Source organism: Chionomys nivalis, chromosome 24 (genome assembly GCF_950005125.1).
Source record: "Chionomys nivalis chromosome 24, mChiNiv1.1, whole genome shotgun sequence".
In the NCBI taxonomy this organism is placed as follows: Eukaryota; Metazoa; Chordata; class Mammalia; order Rodentia; family Cricetidae; genus Chionomys; species Chionomys nivalis.
Window position 1 is genome coordinate 6281592 of NC_080109.1, and position 20933 is coordinate 6302524.

The 20933-nt window shown below is 43.7% G+C and overlaps 1 protein-coding gene across 3 annotated transcripts in view; it reads left to right on the top strand.

Moving 5' to 3' along the window:
* Positions 1-20933, top strand: part of Rapgef2 (Rap guanine nucleotide exchange factor 2) — a 203968-nt gene that overhangs the window by 46439 nt on the left and 136596 nt on the right. For all 3 annotated transcript variants that reach the window (XM_057756814.1, XM_057756813.1, XM_057756812.1), the window contains exons 2-3: positions 16424-16494; positions 20104-20160. In XM_057756814.1, the coding sequence (XP_057612797.1) occupies positions 16424-16494; positions 20104-20160 (128 nt within the window). The remainder of the gene's footprint in view (positions 1-16423; positions 16495-20103; positions 20161-20933) is intronic.

Consider the following 20933-nt stretch of genomic DNA (forward strand, 5'->3'; position numbering starts at 1 on the left):
ACATCACACGAGGAACGGGCTGGTGGGGGCCATGTCCTCGCACCGAGGAGATGGGTGAAACTTTATCTTAGGCCGTTGTAGTTGTCACTTAGCTTGTTTCAGGGTCTGCGGTCGTTCATGCAGGATTTCGGCCATTTCTAAAAATGATATGCCGCCACTGAACTGGTCATTCTTCCTAAACTGCTGCTTCTGAGCATGGCCTTCATCTTTGTTCTCTGCGGAAGTGACAGTTAAGATTGTGTCGTAGTCAGAGCAGCAAATTGTAACCTGTGTCACAGGTTTTTTTTTTTTTTTTGTCTTTCTCTTTGCTAAGGGGGAGGGGAGGGGTTGACTGTGAATGATACAAAGTATAAAGACTGTAAGTGGGAAGTACGCAGGAGAATACCGTGCTTGGAAACTTCCCGTAGCAGATACCAAGTAACTATCATGCTTATTGTGGAGGGAGGTGTGTGTGTGTGTGTATGTGTGTGTGTGTATGAGAGAGAGAGGGAGAGGGAGAAGCGGGGAAGGGAGAGAGAGAGGGAGAGAACTGTCTTAGAGACCTTTCTTTTTAGTGAAATTTACCATTGATTGTAAATTACATAATAAGGATATTTTCTTACGGAAAAATATCTCTAATCCAGTAGGTGTGTGGTATGTATTATGTAGGTTTTTAAAATTTAAATAGATAAGTGACTTTGCATGTAACCTCAGGATATGATACATTAAATAGCTTACATAATTACTTGAAGCATGGGTTTGAAACAATTATTCCCGTTGTTAGATTGTGCTATTCCTATAAAAACAGCTGAGCAAAATATCAAGGCATAGGAATAGTAAACTTGACACCAGAATTGTAAACATGCGTGTGGCCAGGGTGTGCTCCGGTGTAGTGCAGCTGGCTGTTCTTGCATTAGTTTAAAGCCTTTCATGTACACAGAAGACTGCAGAAGCCTTAGTATCTTGCTGCTGAAACCTTCAGTGTTGGAGTTGACTCAGCAAACTGGAAAAGCTCACATAAAGAGCTGTCTGTGTTTCTTGAAGGGGTTTTTCCTTTTCTGTGGGGGAGGGGGAGGGTGTGCGGGGCAAATTTATTTAATATGATGTCAGTTGCGTAAAGTCAGCTGTGAATAATTATCTTGATATTTGACTTTTAGTCGTTTTCTTGAACTGATACTGGTTCTAAGGTCTTTGGCTACTACTGAGATAATTCGTTGTAAAGGGTTCTGTTTAATATAAAGCATTTGCATACATCGCTTGCTGCATAGTTTTTCCCCCACCCTAAGGTAACAAAGTTGGTAGATTTTGAACACAGGAAAACATATTGATATGATTGCTGGTAACTTTCTATGTATTTTATCTCTGTGTAATCATAGGTTCAAATTTATCTTTCTTTTCTAAGTGTTTTATTGATTTTAATTAAAAATTGACACAGAATAACAATATGTATTTATGGGGTTTTGCCTAAAGGTTTTTTATTTATTGCTTTTGAAAAACTTTTTCATAAAGTTTATTTTGATCATATTCTTTCCCCTTCCCCGATTGCACCCAGATTCTCCCATCCCCTATACACACAACTTACGTTCTTTTATTAAGAGAAATAAATAAACAAATCACCCCAAATCAAACAAAAGAGAAAACACCAAGCTGAAGCAAAACAGTGACAGCCAAAGTGCCCCACAAACTGTGGAGTCTGCGATGTGTTGGTCGTCAGCATGACCGGAGTTTGGTTCACACTGCATTGGAGGAAAGCGATTGCCTCTTGGTTAGCGGGTGGGACTTTGTGTCTTCCTTCTCTTCTTCCTGAGACCTCCGGCTTGGGGTTGTCCAGGCCCCGAGGATGCTGCCTAGTCTGTGAGTTCATTTGTGCACCTACCCTGTTGTGTCTGGAAGGTGCTGTTTCCCCGGGGTCATCTACCATGCCTGGCTCTTAGAATTGCAGCTTGGTGATGGTTATGATTACCTTTCTCTTCTGGTAGTGTGTGTAGTACCTCCTAGTACCAGGAAAGCTAGACAGTAGGGGTGAAGCCTCTGGGTGGATATCAGCTCTGCCTGAAAGTTTTTGATCAGATTATTCATGAAGAATTTTATGTTGAATTGAGTACGGAAGCAGGTGTTTTCGTTGCAGCATGTTGATATTGAACATCAGTCATCCCTCAGCGGATAATTTGGAAAATAAAACAAACAAACAAACAAAAAAAAAAACGAAAGCTGAAAAGAAGAAAAAAAGCAGTTGAAGTTTGTAATGTGTAGTAGGGGTTGCTGAGGCGATGGGTTAGTCAGTTGCTTGTCCTGAAGTCTTGAGTTGGCTCCCCAGCGCTGTGCTAAGTCAGACCTGGTGCCTCACTCTGGGTGAGGGGAGGCATGCAAGGGGATGGTGGCACAAACAACTGGAGACCAGCCTGTCTTGCCAAATTGGTGGCCTTCAGGAGGTTCAGGATGCTCAGGCTGCTAGAGGGAAGCTGTATTTGTTTTGCAGATAATAAACATTGGCCCAGTGCGTATTATCTCTGCCTTGGGACAACTTTACTGTGTCCCTGTTCTCCTGGGGGCTCATCGTTTGCTCCGGAGCTGCCCAAGTTATAGGATGCAGCACTTTTAGACGTTTTCTAGGGCATTGGGAAGTAGAGATACAAACCATAGCTCCCGCAGGATCACTGTCAAATAGTGTCTGTCTTGTCTTAGTTCTAGTATATTTCATATATACGTTAAAATGCTATAAAATTTTGAAGTATGATGCACAAATAAATAAGGAGAGTAGAGGAGCATTGACCCTGATAGGGCTCAGAGGCTCAGTTCTGTCAGGGTGGACTAGGGGCTGGGGAGGGGCTCTGGGAGAGCCTGAGACTGGTGCATGCTTGTTCACTAACACACATTTAGTAGCACAAAATTCCAGGATATTCAGGGAGGGAGGAAAGAGCCCAGAATGCTATGTTGGGTTTCTTATTTTGTTGTTGTATACGATAGAAAATAAGACATCTTGAAACTGTCTATGCCACCAAGAATGCCACAGGAAGTGCATGAGATTAAAAAGACCTGACGCGTGCTCAAGCAACAGCTGGGAGGGACATTTGGCTGTGTTGAGAAAGTAGGAGACGTCAGGGATGTGACTGTTTGTTGGTGTTTGGAAATTCAGTGTGGGTTTTCATTGAAGAGACCCTGGGGAAGGTGGAAGGGCAGAATGGTCGGGCTGGTGTTCCTGCACAGCTGCACATTCCTTCCTCTTGCGATTGCATTTTTTTTCTTCTTCTTTCCTAGTAGATTATCATAGCCAAACAGTGAGTTTTGTCTTTGTGTGGTAATAGATTCTGACAGCTACAGTTTAATAAGTACAGAGAATAGCACCGCTACATTAAAAACATTATTATGTAATTTCATGTGCGATCCCTGTGCATTTCATACAAAACATACAAAAGAGATAGAAGAGGAAAAAAATCACTCTTTCTGGCTTTCATATTTTTTTGATTTGTAAAGATTTAATTTTTATACAGAGTACTAATAGCGCAGCACCATCCTATGTGTTTGGGGAAGGGGACTGTAAAATTGATGGCCAGGATAACTTTCCCTCTTGCACTTCAGATTTTTATATTTTTTACTCCCATGATAGTTGTTTTGGAGTAAAATATGTATATTTGATAGAATTTTCACTATCAAAGTTACATGTATATTAATGTATACGGTATAGTTCTTTCATTTCATAAAAATAAGAAATGAAGCAGTATTTGCTTTATATTTAAATAGATAATAGATGACACACCAATGCAAGTCGTGTAGTGTATTTAATTAGTGATGGCTGTGTTTTCATTTGGATCCCCATCGTGAAGTGAAGTTTAAAATTATGACTGTGCATGTGTGTTACCCCTCAAATCTGTCATGTTACTCCAAAGTCTGTAAAGCCCTGTGTGGTGCTTTGAAAGAAAATGGTCCCCAAAGGGAGTGACACTGGTAGGAGGTGTGGCTTTATTGGAGTGGGTGTGGCTTTGTTGGAGTAGGTGTGGCTTTGTTTGGAGGACGTGTGTCACCGTGGAGGCGGGCTTTGAGGTCTCAAGCTTCCCTCGTTGTGATATCTGGACCACTTCTTGTTTGTTGCCTACAAGATGTAGGACTTTCAGTTACTTCTCCAGCGCCATGTCTGCCTGCATGCCATCATCTTGTCCCACCATGATGATACTGAACTGAACCTCTGAACTGTAAGCCAGCCACCCTGATGAAATGTTTTCCTTTGTAAGTTGCTGTGGTCACGGTATCTCTTCACAGCCATAGAGACCCTAATTAAGAGCCTGATGCCATTGGTTAAGACACTTGGAGAACTGCTTTGGGGTCATTAGTGGAGCTGCACAGTTCCAAGTGGAGTTATCTTTTTATATCATTGTGTGGTGTTTTGGGAGCTGCATGAATTTAAAATAAACAGCTCCTCATGAAGCCAAGATCCTGATGAGTGTTGGGCATTTTCACATGCCAGATTTCCTAGGAAGGGAAAAGGATTGCTACCAATGAAAATATCCAAAAGAATGTGCTGTGGTGTCCAAAAGCCCACACATGCTTTCTGTACACATTTAATTCACATGCATTCAATACCTTGGGCAACCAGTGTTTCAGGGACCCAGTACTGTACACATCTAGTACCACACTCAGTTAGTACACATGCGGTCAGCGCTGTACACAGTCAACACTAGAACATCATTGTGGGTGACCAGTGAGTAGGGAGAGCCAGTCCCGTTCTTTCCTGTTCCTTTTTCTCCTTCGAGTGTCGTTTGCTCTTGGTCCTGCAGACAAGTGTGCTTGAGGCACAGGGCACTGGAAGTAAAGGTCTCCCACATGTTCAGTGCAGTCTGGTTTTACAAGCTGTGTTTCATGTCCAAGGCCGTGCAAATTTATTAGTACCGTATTAGTATTATTTTATCAGTATCATAGTTTTTATTCCTAACCATGTAAATAACACAATAAAAACACACATCGGAAACTACCTTACTTCTGTAAGGACCTGGTGCTAAATGCTGGCTGGGTCTGATCCCACTTCTTAATTTGCGGTAGGTAATCAGTAACGAGTTGTTAAGTAAAGGGAAGGAGAGCTTTTGGTTGCTTCCTGCCTTGGCTGTTGTGATAATGCATCAGAGAGCAGGAGGTGCATTGTCCCCTCAACTTGCTAACTTCAGTTCCTTCGTGTGCAGGCACAGTACTGGGTCTTGTAGTCGTGTTCTGTTTCTGGTCTTCACCCTGCCTTCCATAGGCCGTGCTAATTTATCTCCTCCCCCTTCTCCAGAGCCTCCCTGTTCTTCCCCAGCTCTTGTTAGCATTTGATTTTTTGCTGACAGCCACCCTGACAGCTCTCCTCTGATGACCAGTGATGCCAGACACATCCGTTAAATACCCATCAACTAATTGTATATCTTTTAAGGAATGTCTTAAATTCAGGTTCCTTGCCCCTCCCCCATTTTCCTTTTGACTTGAGTTTCTTAAATATTTGGAATACTAACACTGATGTGAACGATGTATCTGATTCTGCAGTGGGCTGCTTCCTGTGTTTGATGGCTGGGTTCTAATCTAATGCTATCCCATTTTTTCTCTTTTTCTTTTTGCTGTTGTTTTTGTGACCTGTGCTTGTAGGGGAGACCCATGGTGTCATGTTCAGGTCTTAGAATCTTTTGTTTGTTTGGAGTTGTTTTCTTTAGAAGGGTCTAATTTCACGACTCCCGTTATTTTGGTGCATCTTGGGATTGATCCAGGGTCTCTCAAGTGCTAAATGCTAAGCAGGCCTCCTGTTACCGTTCTCGGCCTCTCTTTCCGTTTCCTGCTGGTGGACATTACTTTCCCCAGCATGGTTTACGGGTGCTGGTCTCCTTTCTCCCCCTTCTGGGTTCGAATACGCTTGAACTAAGTCAGTCGGTCATGTATGTGTAGGTCCATCTCTAGCCCCCTTTTCTGTTCAGCTAGATCTCTGCCTCCTAAACTTTTCACGAGTGTATTTTACTGTGAAATACCAGAAATTAGCAAAACACAAGCACCATGCTGTTAGAAGCAGTGTTCTTGAAGTACTTTGCAAATCTTAACTCGGACCCTGTTATCGCTAGTTTATATCTAAAGAGATGGAGTCTCATGCAAGATTGAGGGACATTTAAGGACAGGCAGTAACAAGCAGAGTTAAGGACAATACAGTGGCTGGGTGGTAGAGTGCACCCTGGCACGGCTTATTCAGTCTGAATACCTACCCTGCCTGAAATATTGCCCCACATACTCTGTTCCAAACCTCAGAATCCTGCCTCTAGTTTCCACATGTTAGAGGGTTCTCAGCGTTAAAGAAGGAAAGGAAGTCTCCAGATCTCTCTAGGCAAGAGTCTACCGTGGATGCTCTTTCTCCATAGTTGTTATGTAGAAAGTAAGAGGTGAATATTCTCGCATCTCCTCAGCCTTTCTACTCCTGCATCAATAGGATTGCCTGGCTGGGAACAGACATCATAGTTTGGGGATTTCACTAAGCAAGACTGGTACCTTTTGGATATCACTCAGAAATCAGGATACCAATGTAAAAACGGCCATTAAGGCTATCAGACAGGCTGTGGACTACCTGGTACTAATAACCTCAGGTGAGGGCATTGTAGGAACACCAGCAGCAGAAAGAAGTTTATGAGCCCCAGATAAAGGTGCGCTTTTAAACCCGAATACAATTTTAGCCTCTCAAGATCTTGCCACGTCGTCCTGTCTTCTCAGTTTGCCGCACTACAGTGAAAATCTCCCCCTAGATCCACACGTGGAGCTCCTGCCCTAGTCTCCTTTGAAATTGTTCTTTAGTAGGAAAAGATTTTCCGTTTTCTACTTCCTCCTTCCTGCGTGGATCCCGAGGTTCCAGCAGCGACCGCTGAACAAACTCGGCCACACTTTAGAACCCTGATTCCAGAGCAGCCCACACCTTCCCCTGCTTGAGAATTCTAGGCCCCGTGGAGCAGGGCCATCTTCCCTCCTCCTCTCCTCCCTCTGCGCCATCCTCTCTGCAGTGAAGGCCTTCCCAGGATGGGGCTCTCCGCTCCCAGGGCTCTCTGCTGACTTCTGGAGACGCCTGGTAATGGTCACCTTCAGAGGTGGGGGAGGGGGAGGCTAGGATTCGGAAGGGTTTATTTGTGAATGGGGTGAGATCTGTTATGTAGAAGGGCACACTGGATCTCCTGAGTGGGGGATAGCCGTTTCCAGTACTGTGGTGGTAAGGGTTAGACTTGTGCTTCAAGGCACAAAGTCATGACTGTGAAGGAGGGATTCTTCAGAACCAGCTTATCTGTCATGTCAGTGCAGTTCTTAGTTTAAAAAGTGATGGTTCTTTTAAAGGTCTCCCGTTCTCCCAAGATCCAGTGGTGATTCCCCCCATCTGCCCCCACCTGCTCTCTAGATCTGCATGTGCGGTTCTGCTAACCCTCTCATTGCTGCTCGCTTTCATGGGTCAGTCTGAAAGAGACCAGACTGAACAGTGTCTGTTTCTGTGGTCCACAGCCTCTTTCCGAGATCCACTTGAGAAATAAAATGTTCGGGGATAAATAATACTATTGGTACTTGAGACCTTGCAAATCACTCAAGATGGGAGAAACAGATGTTGAATTATTTTTGTCTTTTGTCCTAGAAAAATGGCAGCAGTGAAGATTTCTATATTTAAAATCTGCTTTCTTCGGAGAGCGCGCACTTTTATTTGCTGAGAGGCGGTGAGGAGCTGAGTCGTCCTCAATGACCTGCTCTGCTCTGCCTTCATTAAGACCCCTGTCTGCATGGCACCGCTGTGGGGCTCTTGAGTAAACCTCTGGAGTTAGGTGGTGTCCTAGGGGTGCTGGGTGGACCACACGATTTTTGGGGGAGAGATGGAAACTCAGTGGCGGGATGTGTGACCCCTGTGGTCCACTTGAGCTCAGAGAGGTCTTACAGGTGTAACCAAGGGCCTGAGCAGACTGTGAAAGGAACTTGCTATGTGGATGGAGGCCAGTGTTCGGTTGACTGTTAAAAATCAAAAGTTAAGGTTGTCTTGGAATCAGTTTATTACAGTGGTGTGTGTGTGTGTGTGTGTGTGTGTGTGTGCATGCATGCATACTTGCATAGTGGAGTAACCTTTTTGGAGGTTTGTGTGTGTGTGTGTGCATGCGTGCATGCTTGCATAGTGGACTAACCTTTTTGGAGGTTGGTGTGTGTGTGTGCATGCGTGCATGCTTGCATAGTGGACTAACCTTTTTGGAGGTTGGTGTGTGTGTGCATGCGTGCATGCTTGCATAGTGGACTAACCTTTTTGGAGGTTGGTGTGTGTGTATGTGTGTGTGCATGCGTGCATGCTTGCATAGTGGACTAACCTTTTTGGAGGTTGGTGTGTGTTTGTGTGTGTGCATGCTTGCATGCTTGCATAGTGGAGTAAGTAACCTTTTTGGAGGTTGGTGCTTGCTCAGATGTTTAAATGTTAACCAAAAGATCATTGTTCATCAATCACCCATAAAGATGGAGAGAGCACACAGTTGAATGCAGGTAGATTTACTGGTGTGTTAATTTATTCTCGTGGCATTAAAATTTGAATACTTTAAAATGAAGGCATCTTTCGTGAAGCTTGTTTTCTTCACGAGGGAGAGATTGGGGCTTCTGGGAAGCAGTGGGTTTGTGGTGTTCAAGGCACGGTGCTGAAGAGATTCTTACCAGCAGGAACTGTAAACTGATTTGAACACGCTTCTTGTTTGTCCAGAGGATGAGTTTTTGGTTAAATATAAATCGTTGATTTTTTTTTTTCTGGAGAGAAATTTTAAATCAGTGAAAGTAACTTGCTCACGTGATGCCCCCATGGGCACAGCGGTGCACATTGAGTGAACATAACTGCCTGTGGCTTCTGGGACAGCGCATCACTTAGCTCCCGAATCCTCCGGCCTTGGAGAGTGACACTGTCATGTCTCTTTCCCTTCTTGCTAATGCATGACTGCTCTCAGATCCCAGATACCAGCTTCGAGTAGAACGGGGCAAGGGTGAATTTTGTTGTAGTTCTGAGGTTTCTAGTCTCCATGTTAAGGAGGTAATTGTTGCGTTAGGGTGACTTTAAAGACACTTCATTATTGTTGAGTGAGTAGGTTCAGGCACGTGGGATAACAGGACAACTTTGGGGAGTAGGTTCTCCAGTCTCTATGGGGTCTTGGGGAATGAACTCAGGCACCGGACCTTTGTGGAGAGTGCCTTACTCACGGGGGGGGGGGGGGGGCATCTCACTAGCCCTGGATACTCCTGTCTCCTTTCAAACCTGTTTTTTTTTTAAAAGACAAAAAAAAATATAAATGTTGCCCTTCTCTGTGGGAAATATCCAATTGAACATTGATCTCCATTCCCTGAGTCTCATACAAACCCAAGGTTTGAGGTAAGCCTTAGGCTTAGGAGCCATAGCAGGGCCTCGGGCAGGTGACCAGCGGCACAGTTAGCAGGCTTCCCTGGGCTTCGGGTGAAATCACCACCCTGGAGGATTGATTTCCTTTATGTGTTAATTAACAACCTTGAAAAAACAGTATTTTGCTTTCACATGATGTAGAGTTAAAATAGCTATTCAGGAATTTTATTGACGATCCTGTGCTGTGGATTTCTTTGCTGCCTTTTCATTTTAGGCATGTGCTCTTGTCTTAAGGACGTGAGTGACTGGGTGGCTCTCGTAGGCTGGTGACCTTAGCTTTGGTTCTCATTGCTCTGGGCTGTGTCAGCTCCGTAGGTAGAGAGGCGGGTTAATATACTTCATCGCCTTATCACCCAGCAGGGGTGCTGGGAATTAAGACACAGGGGGCCCAGTGGAAGTGTTTCCCCCATCGGCAGCATGACAAAGGAGCCATTATCCTCTCCTTGATTCAGCCCGCCCCAACTTTTGCCATCCCAAGTAAGGGCTGTTGGCCTATTCTGCCACCATGTGGCCATTTCGAGGATCGTCCCAGCCCATTACGGGGCCTTTTCTTCTAATGCTCTGAAGATTCTGAAGGGCCGTTTCTTCTGTCTTCTCAGGAGTGCTAGGGGAGCTCATGGCACGCCTGTGGAGATGGCACCTTCTTCTTTCTTTGTATTTCCTTTGCTCACCGGTCAGCTGGTAACCTGTAGATTATGGGAAGGTTGAAGAAGGAACAGGGGTGTCTTGTTTAAGGTGACTGTGCCCTGATGGAGATAAAATACAACCTCTTGGGAGTGACTGCACAGAGCTCCCCTGCAGGCTAAAGGCAGGGTAGCCGTGTCCAATGTCATAAAACGTGGCTCAGGAAGGAGATTGTGTCTGTGGGTAAGTGGGGGCTTTCCACTGGGGAGAAGCAGCTTGTGTTTTCTAGACTTTATTAGGTTCGCCCAAAGGTCCCTGGTCACGGCATAGAAAGAGTGAAAGAGGTTGCTGGTGTTCTAGATGAAGGGGGGAATCCATCCGGTGTGGGCCGGCTTGGAAGTGAGCTTGACTGCTTTGTAGAGACAGTGCGAAGACATACTGCCAGGTGGAGGCACCCTTACCCGATCCAGACAGCAGGGTTGCTTCCCAGCTGTGGTGATGGCTCTGGACGCTTCCTGTATGACTTCCATGTCGCAGTGGTCTGTGAACCTCAGGCATCGTGCGTGCAGTAGTGTACTAGCTTCTGTGAGCCACGTTTTGGCAAATACTGCCAGCAGGGTGTTGACGGAGTAGCCGTCTGTGGAGCGCAGCTGCTGTGCTGATTGAACCACGCAGGGCAGTAGCTTCCTCAGTGTCTTGAAACCGCGTTGTTCAGAGAAGAGAATTTCAGAAGAAACCGTATACCACCCTGAATTTCCAGTGTCATCCTCAGATGAGGAAATATCCAGGAATGGCAGTAAAGGGGACTGCGTCTTCAGGCACAGTTTCAGTGTTTGCAGTGTAGATTTTAAACATCTAAAAGATTAAAATGTAAATATTTTAAAAGGTTTTTTTTTTTTGTGTGTGTGTGTGTGTGTATGTGTAAAAGTCTGGGTTCAAGTATAAATTAATGGCATTCGTGCAGGATTTAAGAAAGACTTGTGAGAGTTTGTATTTTGATGCCAGGATGGGACCGTGGGTCCCGGAGCCGAATGCTGAGCAGCAGAAATGAATTCTGTCTTTCGTGTTGTGCGACACTCTTAAGCTGCCAGAGACGCAGCCTTGCTGTGTGCTGTTTAGCTCTGCCAGCCTGAAATATGTTCCTAGCTGCTCCACATTGGAGGAGAAATTAGGTAGCTGTTTTGAGAAATCAAGAATTTCCTTCTCCTCCTCTTTCAGACCTCATCATTCGGAGCTATAGTAGTTATGGATATAGTAAACTGTGCGCTGGTCACATTTCACTTTAAGCCTGAGGATACAAAACTGCGTTAGGGTTAGGGAATTTACCTCAGTGGTAGACTTCATGCTTATTGTATATGGGGCTCTGAGTTTAGTCCTGAACCAAAATACGGCAGCAGCCTGAACAAAACAGAACAGACAACTCTGAGTCCGGTGTAGTGGCGCACACCTTAATCCCAGCACTCAGGAGGCAGAAGCAGGTGGATCTCTGTGAGTTCAAGGCCAGCCTGGTTCACAGAGTGAGTTCCAGGACAGCCAGAGCTACATAGTGAGATCCTGTCTCCAACCAAAACAGCAAAACAAAATAAAAAACAGAAAACTCTAGGGACCCTTTGTAAGTTTTGTAAATATTTCATTTGACTTTTTGGGGCCTAGAGATAGTTGCCGACGAAAAGAGTATATTGTAAAAGTTCCGGTGGACATGCATGTTTAATAAGTATTTGGGATTTTCCACCAGGAGTGTCATCGCCCTGATCTCTTAGGTGATAAACTCAGGAACTGTGCTCTTTTGATGAGGCACACACTGTATGTGCCCTGCATTGCGAGGGAATTATGTGTAGTTGTGGCCACACAGGCTGTCTTGTGCGTTTATTACTTTGCTCCACAGAAGTGATTTCTCTCACATTCCAGGGTCACAAACTCCTGGGAAAGGAGAAGGAGGACTTGGTTCGACCCCAAAGATTCATATTCATATTCCTTTCCCTCCTCCCCCTCCCTTTCTCCCTTTCTCCCTTCCTTTTTCCTTTTTTTTTTTTTTTTTTTTTTTTGAGAAAGTGTTTCTCTGTGTAGCTTTGGAGCCTGTGCCTGGAACTCTCTTTGTAGACCAGGCTGGCCTCGAACTCAGAGATCCTCCCACCTCTGCCTTCCGCTCACCACCACCACGTGACTTCCCGTTTCTTCATTCTTAGCTGAACTGTTGCATATGTTGTAGTGTGGAATAGAGCTATCTTGTAAAGAAAACTTGGAAACCGAGCTGTCATCTTGGGTGACAGAGGCATTTGCGCTGCTTGATTCGTTACTTCTTTTCTCATTTGATGTGAGCCTGGGCCTTGAAAGTGTAACTCTTATGCTCCTGATGATGCTGGAGACATAGCTCTCTAAATCGCTGCTTGTGAGCATTTGCGCAGAAGGATAATTACATTTTTGCCCGAAAGCTACCCAATGGAGAATATGTTGTCATCAGTATAATTTCTGGCCCGTGACCACTGCCTCAACAAGGGGATACTCCCCTCTCCTTCCCCTCTCCTTCTCCTTATGCCCGAGTTGGTAGACATTCATCGCTTAGGTCTAAATTGGCACAGGTTTGTTAAGTGTTACACCATCTTGGCCTTCGTTCCCTTGAGTTGGTCCTCAAAGGAGCCAACTTACTACTCCTAAATATGTTAAAGCACACAATAAATATGTTAATATATTACTAAACATATTAAAGCTAAACCCCTTTAAAGGAAAAACATTTTTTCTTAGTAATGTAGGTAAAATAATTCTCTTCATTTTAATCATCATTATTTTTCTTTGAGGCCCAGGGAGTTAAGAATGCGCACCAGTCCCTGGTGGAGCACGAGGTGGAGGAGATCCCCTTCCTTAGTGGTCCCAAGGTCATATTACACTGTACTGTATGCTGTTGCTGCAGTCTTGATGCTAGTGTACAGAAGACATTAGAAACCAGCTTTAAGTGAATTGGACGTTTGCTGTGCTGGCCTGTTGCATTAAGATGAGTCTTTGGAGCAGTGAGTGCAGACCCCTGGGCGTGGAGACGCTGGCCTCTGTTCCTGTGGGGATGCCCTGTGCTTGCAGGCATTGAACCATAGCTTTTAAGGATGCCTTTGTCTTTAAAAAAGGGACTTTGTTTGTCATGGGAAAACTTCATCCCAATTGCCCTGTCAGTCTCATTGTCTGCTTGGTTGCAGTGGTTTTAGGGCTTTACTCTCCTTTGAAATGGTGTCTATTTTTGTAAAACGGATGTCCTTCATAGGGTCGAAGGAAAGGCTTATTGTTCTAAAAAAAAAAAAAAAGGTTTGCTTCCTGGTTACTGCAACATGTTTCTGTTTATGCTCAGAGGCCAGAGCATTTTGGGGAAAATAGCTTATGCCTCTAAAAGGGTCTTTAGTGAGGGTCTTGTGGATTTTGTCTTAGGAATACAGTCCAGGAGGTTAGCAGTGTCTCAGGTGGCATCAGTTTCCTGAGAAAATGGCAAATGGTGATTTAGTGCCTCTGCATTTTGTTTTCTACAGAAAAAGTTTGTTGAAGTAGAACTTCACCCGCTGACTCTAAGTAGAGAAAATGAACATTATAACCCAAAAGTATACTTTCCAGAAATCCGTCCATTCTCTTCTGTGCCTTGGATAAAGTCTTACTGTGGAATGCTGCAGGCATGCTCCAGCTGCTGATATAGGTTCCACTGCTGATTGCATCCTCCTGTTGCTGGCTGCAGGCTCCACCTGCTGGCTGCACGCTTCTGCGATTGCTGGCTGCAGGCTCCAGCTGCTGTGAGGAACTGGGGTGCTCAGTCCCTCATCTATTCTACCTGCCTCTTTCCCTTTTCTTCCTGGCTAGTTCTGGAGATGAAACCTTGGTCAAACAGTATCTACTGGATTTTAGCAAAGGCTGTCAGCTAAGAGGAAGTAAATGGTGAGAACTCGGCGAGAAGCAGTTAGGGCGGCAGATGGGCAGGACTTCCACCGAACAGCTCTCTTTCTAGGGCAGTTTGAGTTTTCTTTCATCCTCCTGGAAGCCTCAGACCATTTAGAGGTTGTCTTGGACTGTGGCGGTGCAGGGGGATCACGGCCAGTTCCTGCCCCTCAGTTATCTCAGCTGCAGTCCTTAATTGGTAGATGTAGCATTTGAGAAACTCAAACCTGAATTGCTCCTTCCTCTGATTTGTGTTCTCTAGCTCACCTGCAGCCACGTTTCTCTCGTTTTCCTTGGGTGACAGAGCTACGGTCCCTGATGTGCATCAAGTTGTGTTTAGGGTCCAGGACACATTGCTTGCTGGTTGGCAGCTAGGGAGGCACTCATTTCTTCCACACAGTCAGGAAGCTTCAGGTTCATAGAGAAACTACTTGGTAAAGAATCTAGTTAAAGCTCGACAGCGTCACCTTCTATGTAGGAGAATGTAGACTAGCTCTGCCATCTTCTTATAAGCTCCTTGAGCACAGACCCTTTAAACACATTTCTTTTGAGACAGTTGCTCTAAGAGTAATAGAAGAAACTAGATGTGCAGGTTGAATTGATTAAAGGTTTGTGATCCGTAAGATACACAAGACAGCTGGTGAGATGGCTCCGCAGGTAAGGCACTGGTTGTCCTTGCAGAGGACCTGGGTTCGATTCCTAACACCCACGAGGTGTCTCAAACCATTCATAACGTATCACCCCCCACCTCCGGCCGCTCTGGACAGTGCGTGATTGTAGTCTCCATAAATACATGCAGGCAGAACACTCATGCACATAAAATACAACACATACATCTAAAAACAAAAAACCCCAGAAGTACATGAAGCAGTTATACAGGATTTTATGGTCATGTGTTGCTTGAGTGGTGTTCATTTAAAACTACCCCCCCACAAACATCATGATTACATGTGGTATTTAATTTGTACAGTTCTATACGTTAGAAGGGAATTCTGCTTTAAGAACTAATGCCAGTTGTGAGTAGTGTAAAGCCTTCGGCCCATCACTTCTTTCCTGTAGCCTCTGTTTTGTGTGGCAGCCTCAGTGACAGCTGTCAGCACATTCTCTTACGTCACGGGACTATATCCCGTGGTTCTCTATGTATAAGCTATGCATATTGTCTCAAATAAATACTGGTGGTAATTATTCGTAGGTTAGATACTCTACGTCTCACGCACGGGCACTCAAACTTTTAAAGTCCGTGTATATCATGCAAACATACATAGTACATATGACCCCGGAACAGCTGTGGCGTTTGGTCCCTGAACTGACTTTTTCTATGGGTTCACAGCGTTTAGGTGAGGGAGTGCTGCACAGGCCTGTGCTCTGCCAGTGCGCTGCAGTTGCCGTCTTTGATTCTGTCTGAGATCCCAGTTCTTGCTTCTGTTATGTGTCTTCCAGGCTTCTCTTTCCTAGACGTGATCCTTTCTTACACTTGTTTGGGCACTGAGTGTGAACTTCCTGCTTGATCATGCAGGTGGGTAGTTTTGTGTGCTTTCCTTGACAAAAGCAGTACAGGTCTTCAGGCATATTGTCAGAGGTGACTCAGTGGGAAAAAGTGATGGTGTTTGCACTACTTACCGGCCGGTCCGTGTCTTGTTCACTTGAGAAGGGTCAGCAGCGGGACTGAGGGGTTGTCCCTTGTTAATTTACAAATGCCTTGCAATCCCTTTACGCTACGTTTTGACAGATTTAGAGGAGAAATTCTCATTCATCCTTCTTCCCATCCCCTCTGTATCCTCGGTGTTCACTGGAGCCCTGTAATGCTGGTTCCTTTCTGGCTAGAAACAGGACTGCGCATCTTTACCTATCTTCAACTTTTTTTTTCCCCAAAGGCAGGGTTTCTCTGTGTAGTTTTGGAGCCTGTCTTGGAACTAGCTTTGTAGACCAGGCTGGTCTTGAACTCACAGAGACCTGCCTGCTTCTGTCTCCCGAGTACTGGAATTAATGGCGTGCACCACTACCGCCTGGCCTATTTTGAACTTTTATGAATGACTTTGAATCTTTTTTATTGTGACCTAGAGAAAAAGAAAGAACTTTAAAACTAAATATAAGACACTTTTTTAAGTATGGAAAGTTAAATTTATACTTGATTATTAAGTGATTATAAAATAACATGCATTAATATTGAGAAAATAATTTGAATAATCATCCTACTGGTAATTATCCATGACTTGAAAGAAAATACTTTGCTTGCTATTTTGATGTAAGTAGCAGAAAATACGTAGCAAAGAACTGCTGGTGAAGAGTTTGCTTTTATGAGGTGATGAGTTTAAGTAAGTTTATTTTATTATTCGAAAGCTTTTGTGCGTGTTCTGAAGGTAGTCATAAAGAAAAGCCTTTGCACATGCTAGATTTCCTTTGAAAATGTTAATTTTTAATATCCAAGAAGAAACATATTTTTAAAAAGTACAGTTTAATTTATAACATGTTATTTTAGAAAAACTTTTTTCCCTGACAAGCCTAACAATTCTATTTTTTTCTTTGGAACAGGACCTGGAAATAGTGTATTCCTATTTACACGGGATGGAAGCCTTATCAAACCTGAGGGAGCACCAGCTAAGGTGTGTATCGATTTTAATAATTTCATAGTGATAAAGTGCGTTTCTGTGTCCTTCTGTTAGTAAGAGTTGAGCTTAAAGGATGTTTAACACATGGATATTCTGCTTGGTGTAACCCCTGCACTTGCTGTGATATGTTCTGCAAGGTTGAATTCAGTTGTATCGGTATACATTTTAATATTTCTGTACAGTAATATATTGTACTTCCACCCAGCGTCTGCCTCCACTTCCTAGCAGTAACAAGCTTCTGTTGGTACAAACACTTAAGGGGGTGTTGTTTGCAATTCCTCTTCTTTTAGATACACGTCTATGCCTATGGACAGCTCATCACTCAGATGTATTTTAAAATATTCAGCTGGTGACTAGGCACATTGCTCTGGCATGTCTAGGTCTCTGTAGGGATATGCTTACTACGTTAAGTATATCGCTGGCCCCTCTGTGGCCGGTACAGTGTTTATCACACTGGCTCCAGCGCAGTGTGCTCTTATAAACATATTCCTGCTTCTGTTGTGCAATGTGCTAGCTTCATTTGTAGTTACGCAAATTTCATAAAACAGAAGTGACTTGGTCTTCACTGCAATAGGAAATATAAAGGACCCTGAGAAGATTGATGCCAAGATATAATGAGGTCTTACTTCTTTCTATTCTGTCTAGTTGTGATGCCAACCATTTTTAATTATGAAAGGAATACCCTTTATGCACTAATTAATTTGTGAGCATGTCAGTTTCATATTTGTCTGTTAATTGAAAAGAAGTATCAAGAGGGTTGAATGTTTCTGAAATTAATTTTTTAATGAAAATCATTTAAGTTAAACTCAATTGTAGACTAAGTGTGTAAAAACCCAGACAGTTTTTATTAGAAAGGGCAGAGCTGGGGATTTTGGAGATGACTGAAATTGTAACGAGCCATAGCAGTTTTTAAATTGTATGACTTTTATTTGACATTTTGTGATGCCAGTCTTCCTAAGGAAAAAATTCAGAAGTATGAATAATGCAAAACAGACCACAAACCTGTCCACAGACCCAACAGCCAGCTTTAGAATTACCTACTTCTTGCCATTCCCGGGGTGATGTTGAGGTGGAAATGCCTGATTAATTCAAGAGTATAGCTGAGTCCATCCTTAGAAAGCATTCTAAGCTTCGTGTAGACTGTCTGTTGGCAGCATTGCAGGGGCGGGCCCTTCGCATGTCCAGCTGTTTCTGCATGTGCTGAGCCGTCTCATTCACAGCCAACAGCCTAGACTGAGTTTATCTTTAGAGCAGGATCATAGCTGAATTACACACAGAAGTAAGGTTCGTGTAAACTACTGACTGACTGGAGTAAACTGCTTTTATAATACTCCCATTTCTGGGAAAACACACATTTCCTCTAGGTGGGTTATTTTCTTTACATTTTCTTAAGTTTTTTTGTTTGTTTGTTTGTTTTTGTTTTTGTTTTTGTTTTTTGTTCTGGTGATTTTTAAGGAAGAGCCAACTGACACTTGTTTTTAACTCAACTTTCCAAGTGTACAGGATAAAAGGCTCCAAGGGAGATTTGCTTTATTTGCTGTAGCATCACTTGCGCTGACACCTGTGACATGGAGGTGCCCTGGCCTCTCAGCAGGTGGCTCTGTCTTGCTGTCAGAGCCAACACTTTGTGCCCTGGCCCTGCAAGTCTTCAGGTTTTTTTCCCCCAATACAACTTTAGTTTTTCTGACGTTCCATCCATATAGACCAGAGTAGAATATTTGTCGAGAGGAAATGGCAGTGAGAGCTCTGAACTCAGAAACTTAAGAACAGAATCACCACTTGAAGATACTTAGTACTGTTCATCCCCTCCTCTCGCTGTGCTAGGACTCAAACTCTGGGCCTTGTGTGTAATAGGCAAACTCTACCCCGGAGGTATATGCCCAGCCACGTTTAGTGTTGGAAACAAACATACAGTTGAAATACATTTATAATGCTCTTCCTTAGCATTATAAATTACCGATTATTATTTTGGAAACAAACAGATCATGGTTGTTACACTGGTTCTCAGGGAGATCATTGCGCTTTTGCTTAATCTCTTCTCTTTAGCCTCTGCTTCCACATCTGTAAAATGCAGTAATGGCGATGACCAAGTTGTTTCCTTCTTGCCCATTTGGTGTTTGTTAGAAGCTTGCAAATGAAATTTGGTAGAACTCTATCCTATTGCATAAAATAGCCCTATTTATGGCAGTGCTGTAAACATTAATTTTTTTTCCCACTACTTCGTGGAAGGAATCCAATCACATTCTGAGAACAATGTGAAAGACCCATTTCAAGGAAATCTGTGACGATCCTTTGGTGAAGCAGATAGTCTTTATAGTACAGATGTTAAAAGTTGAACACGTACAGAGAAGATAAAAAGAAGAAAAAATCATAACCCAGTCTATTAAAAGCATTGATTCTGCTTCTGAATTAAGTGGCTTCAGGAGATCTAGTTCCAAGGAAGAATAACGTCCATGATAGAACTGTAGTCCTGGTGGCAGCAAGCCTCGTGGGCCTGGGAGAATTAGGTCAGAAGTAGGGGACTCACAGCGTTTGGGACAAAAGTGACTTCATTCCGGTTAGACTGGACTTGATTTTCCTTAAGCTAACACCCAACTCTCTGTCACTTAGCTGACTCTAATGTCATCTGGGTCAGTGTTGTGCAATTCCATATCCCACTCAAGTGGTTTTGAATGTTTGAAGTACGTTGAGATATTGCATCCGGCGAAGCAGAGCAGCCAGGGTTACTTAAAGGCAGTCATGGCCATTTCGATTCAAGATGGCTGTAAACCTGTCAAGCTGAATCCCTACATGGGGGGTGGAAGGAAGACCAAGGTGAGTGAGCATCCAAGAGTTTTTGTTGGGTCAGCAAACGGAAGCTCAGTGTTCTCTGGTCAGGGAAGAGCACTTGTCCACAATGAGGGTGCTGTTAGGGTGTCATGCTGCGGCAGCTTTTCATGATAGGAAACTGTCACAAAATACATCCCCGTGTATTTTGGAAAAATTGATTGGTATTCATATAATAAGATGTTTCTCCATGCTGCTGCTTTTGAGATAATTTTGAATATTTAAACATTATTCATATTTTCACAACTTTTTTCATCAGGGCTGTATCAGCTGAAATAACAAACCCTTCAGTTCTTAAGTCTCCATTTGTCATTCCTCATAAAATAGTGCGTCAGTAAAAGCCTACATTGGCTTGAGATTCCGTCCTGCTCAGTGACGGTTAGTGCTGAGCTCTGCACAGTGTTACCACCTCTTAAATTCATAGGGTTTCCTTTCTGACTTTTGGGTTCCTGTTCCTCCTTGAGTGTGTTTATTCCGGGGAACACACTTTGTCTGTCACTTACAAAGTGTGGAGCAACCTCTCCGTAAAGTCCACGTGGCAAAGCTTGGCTTCTCGTAGATGCTTTGTGTTCTAGCACACAGGTGGGACAGATTTTAATTTGTTGTATCCAGTTGTAACTCTAGCGCCATCAACATCCAGTTGAAAATAAATAATTTAGATAAGCCTGTGAGCATATGAAGTCATAAACTTGGAATTCCACCCCATGGCTCATTCAAGTGTCTTAGCTGTGTTCTTCTAATGGCGAGTGTTGAACTTACTGTTGTTCTCTTTTACAGGTTAATGTGTGAAACCGTGAGATACGAAAGACATGAAGCAAACGAAGTTTTATACTAGTAGGTATTCCTTTCTGTTTGTTTGTTTTTTTTTTTTTTTGGTTTTTCGAGACAGGGTTTCTCTGTGGTTTTGGAGCCTGTCCTGGAACTAGCTCTTGTAGACCAGGCTGGTCTCGAACTCACAGAGATCCGCCTGCCTCTGCCTCCCAAGTGCTGGGATTAAAGGCATGCACCACCACCGCCCGGCTGTATTCCTTTCTGGTTGTATGTTGTATGATGCAGTGGCCAGCTCCTTCTGCTATCACTGAGTGCTAGCAGCAGCTGGCTCAGTTAACTTGGCCCTTTGGGAGGACGGGACTTGGGGAGGTTAACTTACTTCCCATGGTTTAGAAGTTTGAGATGTTTGAACTGTTTGCAATTTTAAAATGGCCAATTCACGTCTGTATTTTTACCTATGGTATTTTCCTATGGTAGAGATGTGACTTTGGGTTGTCAGGTGTTCGCTGTTCTTGTCTTTGTGAAATATGAAGTAGCTCACAATCGTCTGGGCTTAACAAACAACAAACAGACCTTCCTACAGCCACAAAAGGTGAGCTGCCTACAGTAGCCCAGGTACGAAGCTCAGTCTAGGAACAGCAAAATGAGCTTCTAGATCTTAGGTAAAGTTTAATCTTAAAATTGTATAATGCCGCTTTAAAGATGTGGTCTCTTAAAAACTAACATCTGACTGTTAAAGAATGCGATAAATCCAGAGGAAACCAATGCTGGGATTCTGAGTATGTGAGCCGCTTTGCAGTATACACCAGTAGATAATGTTTACTACGATGATCGCC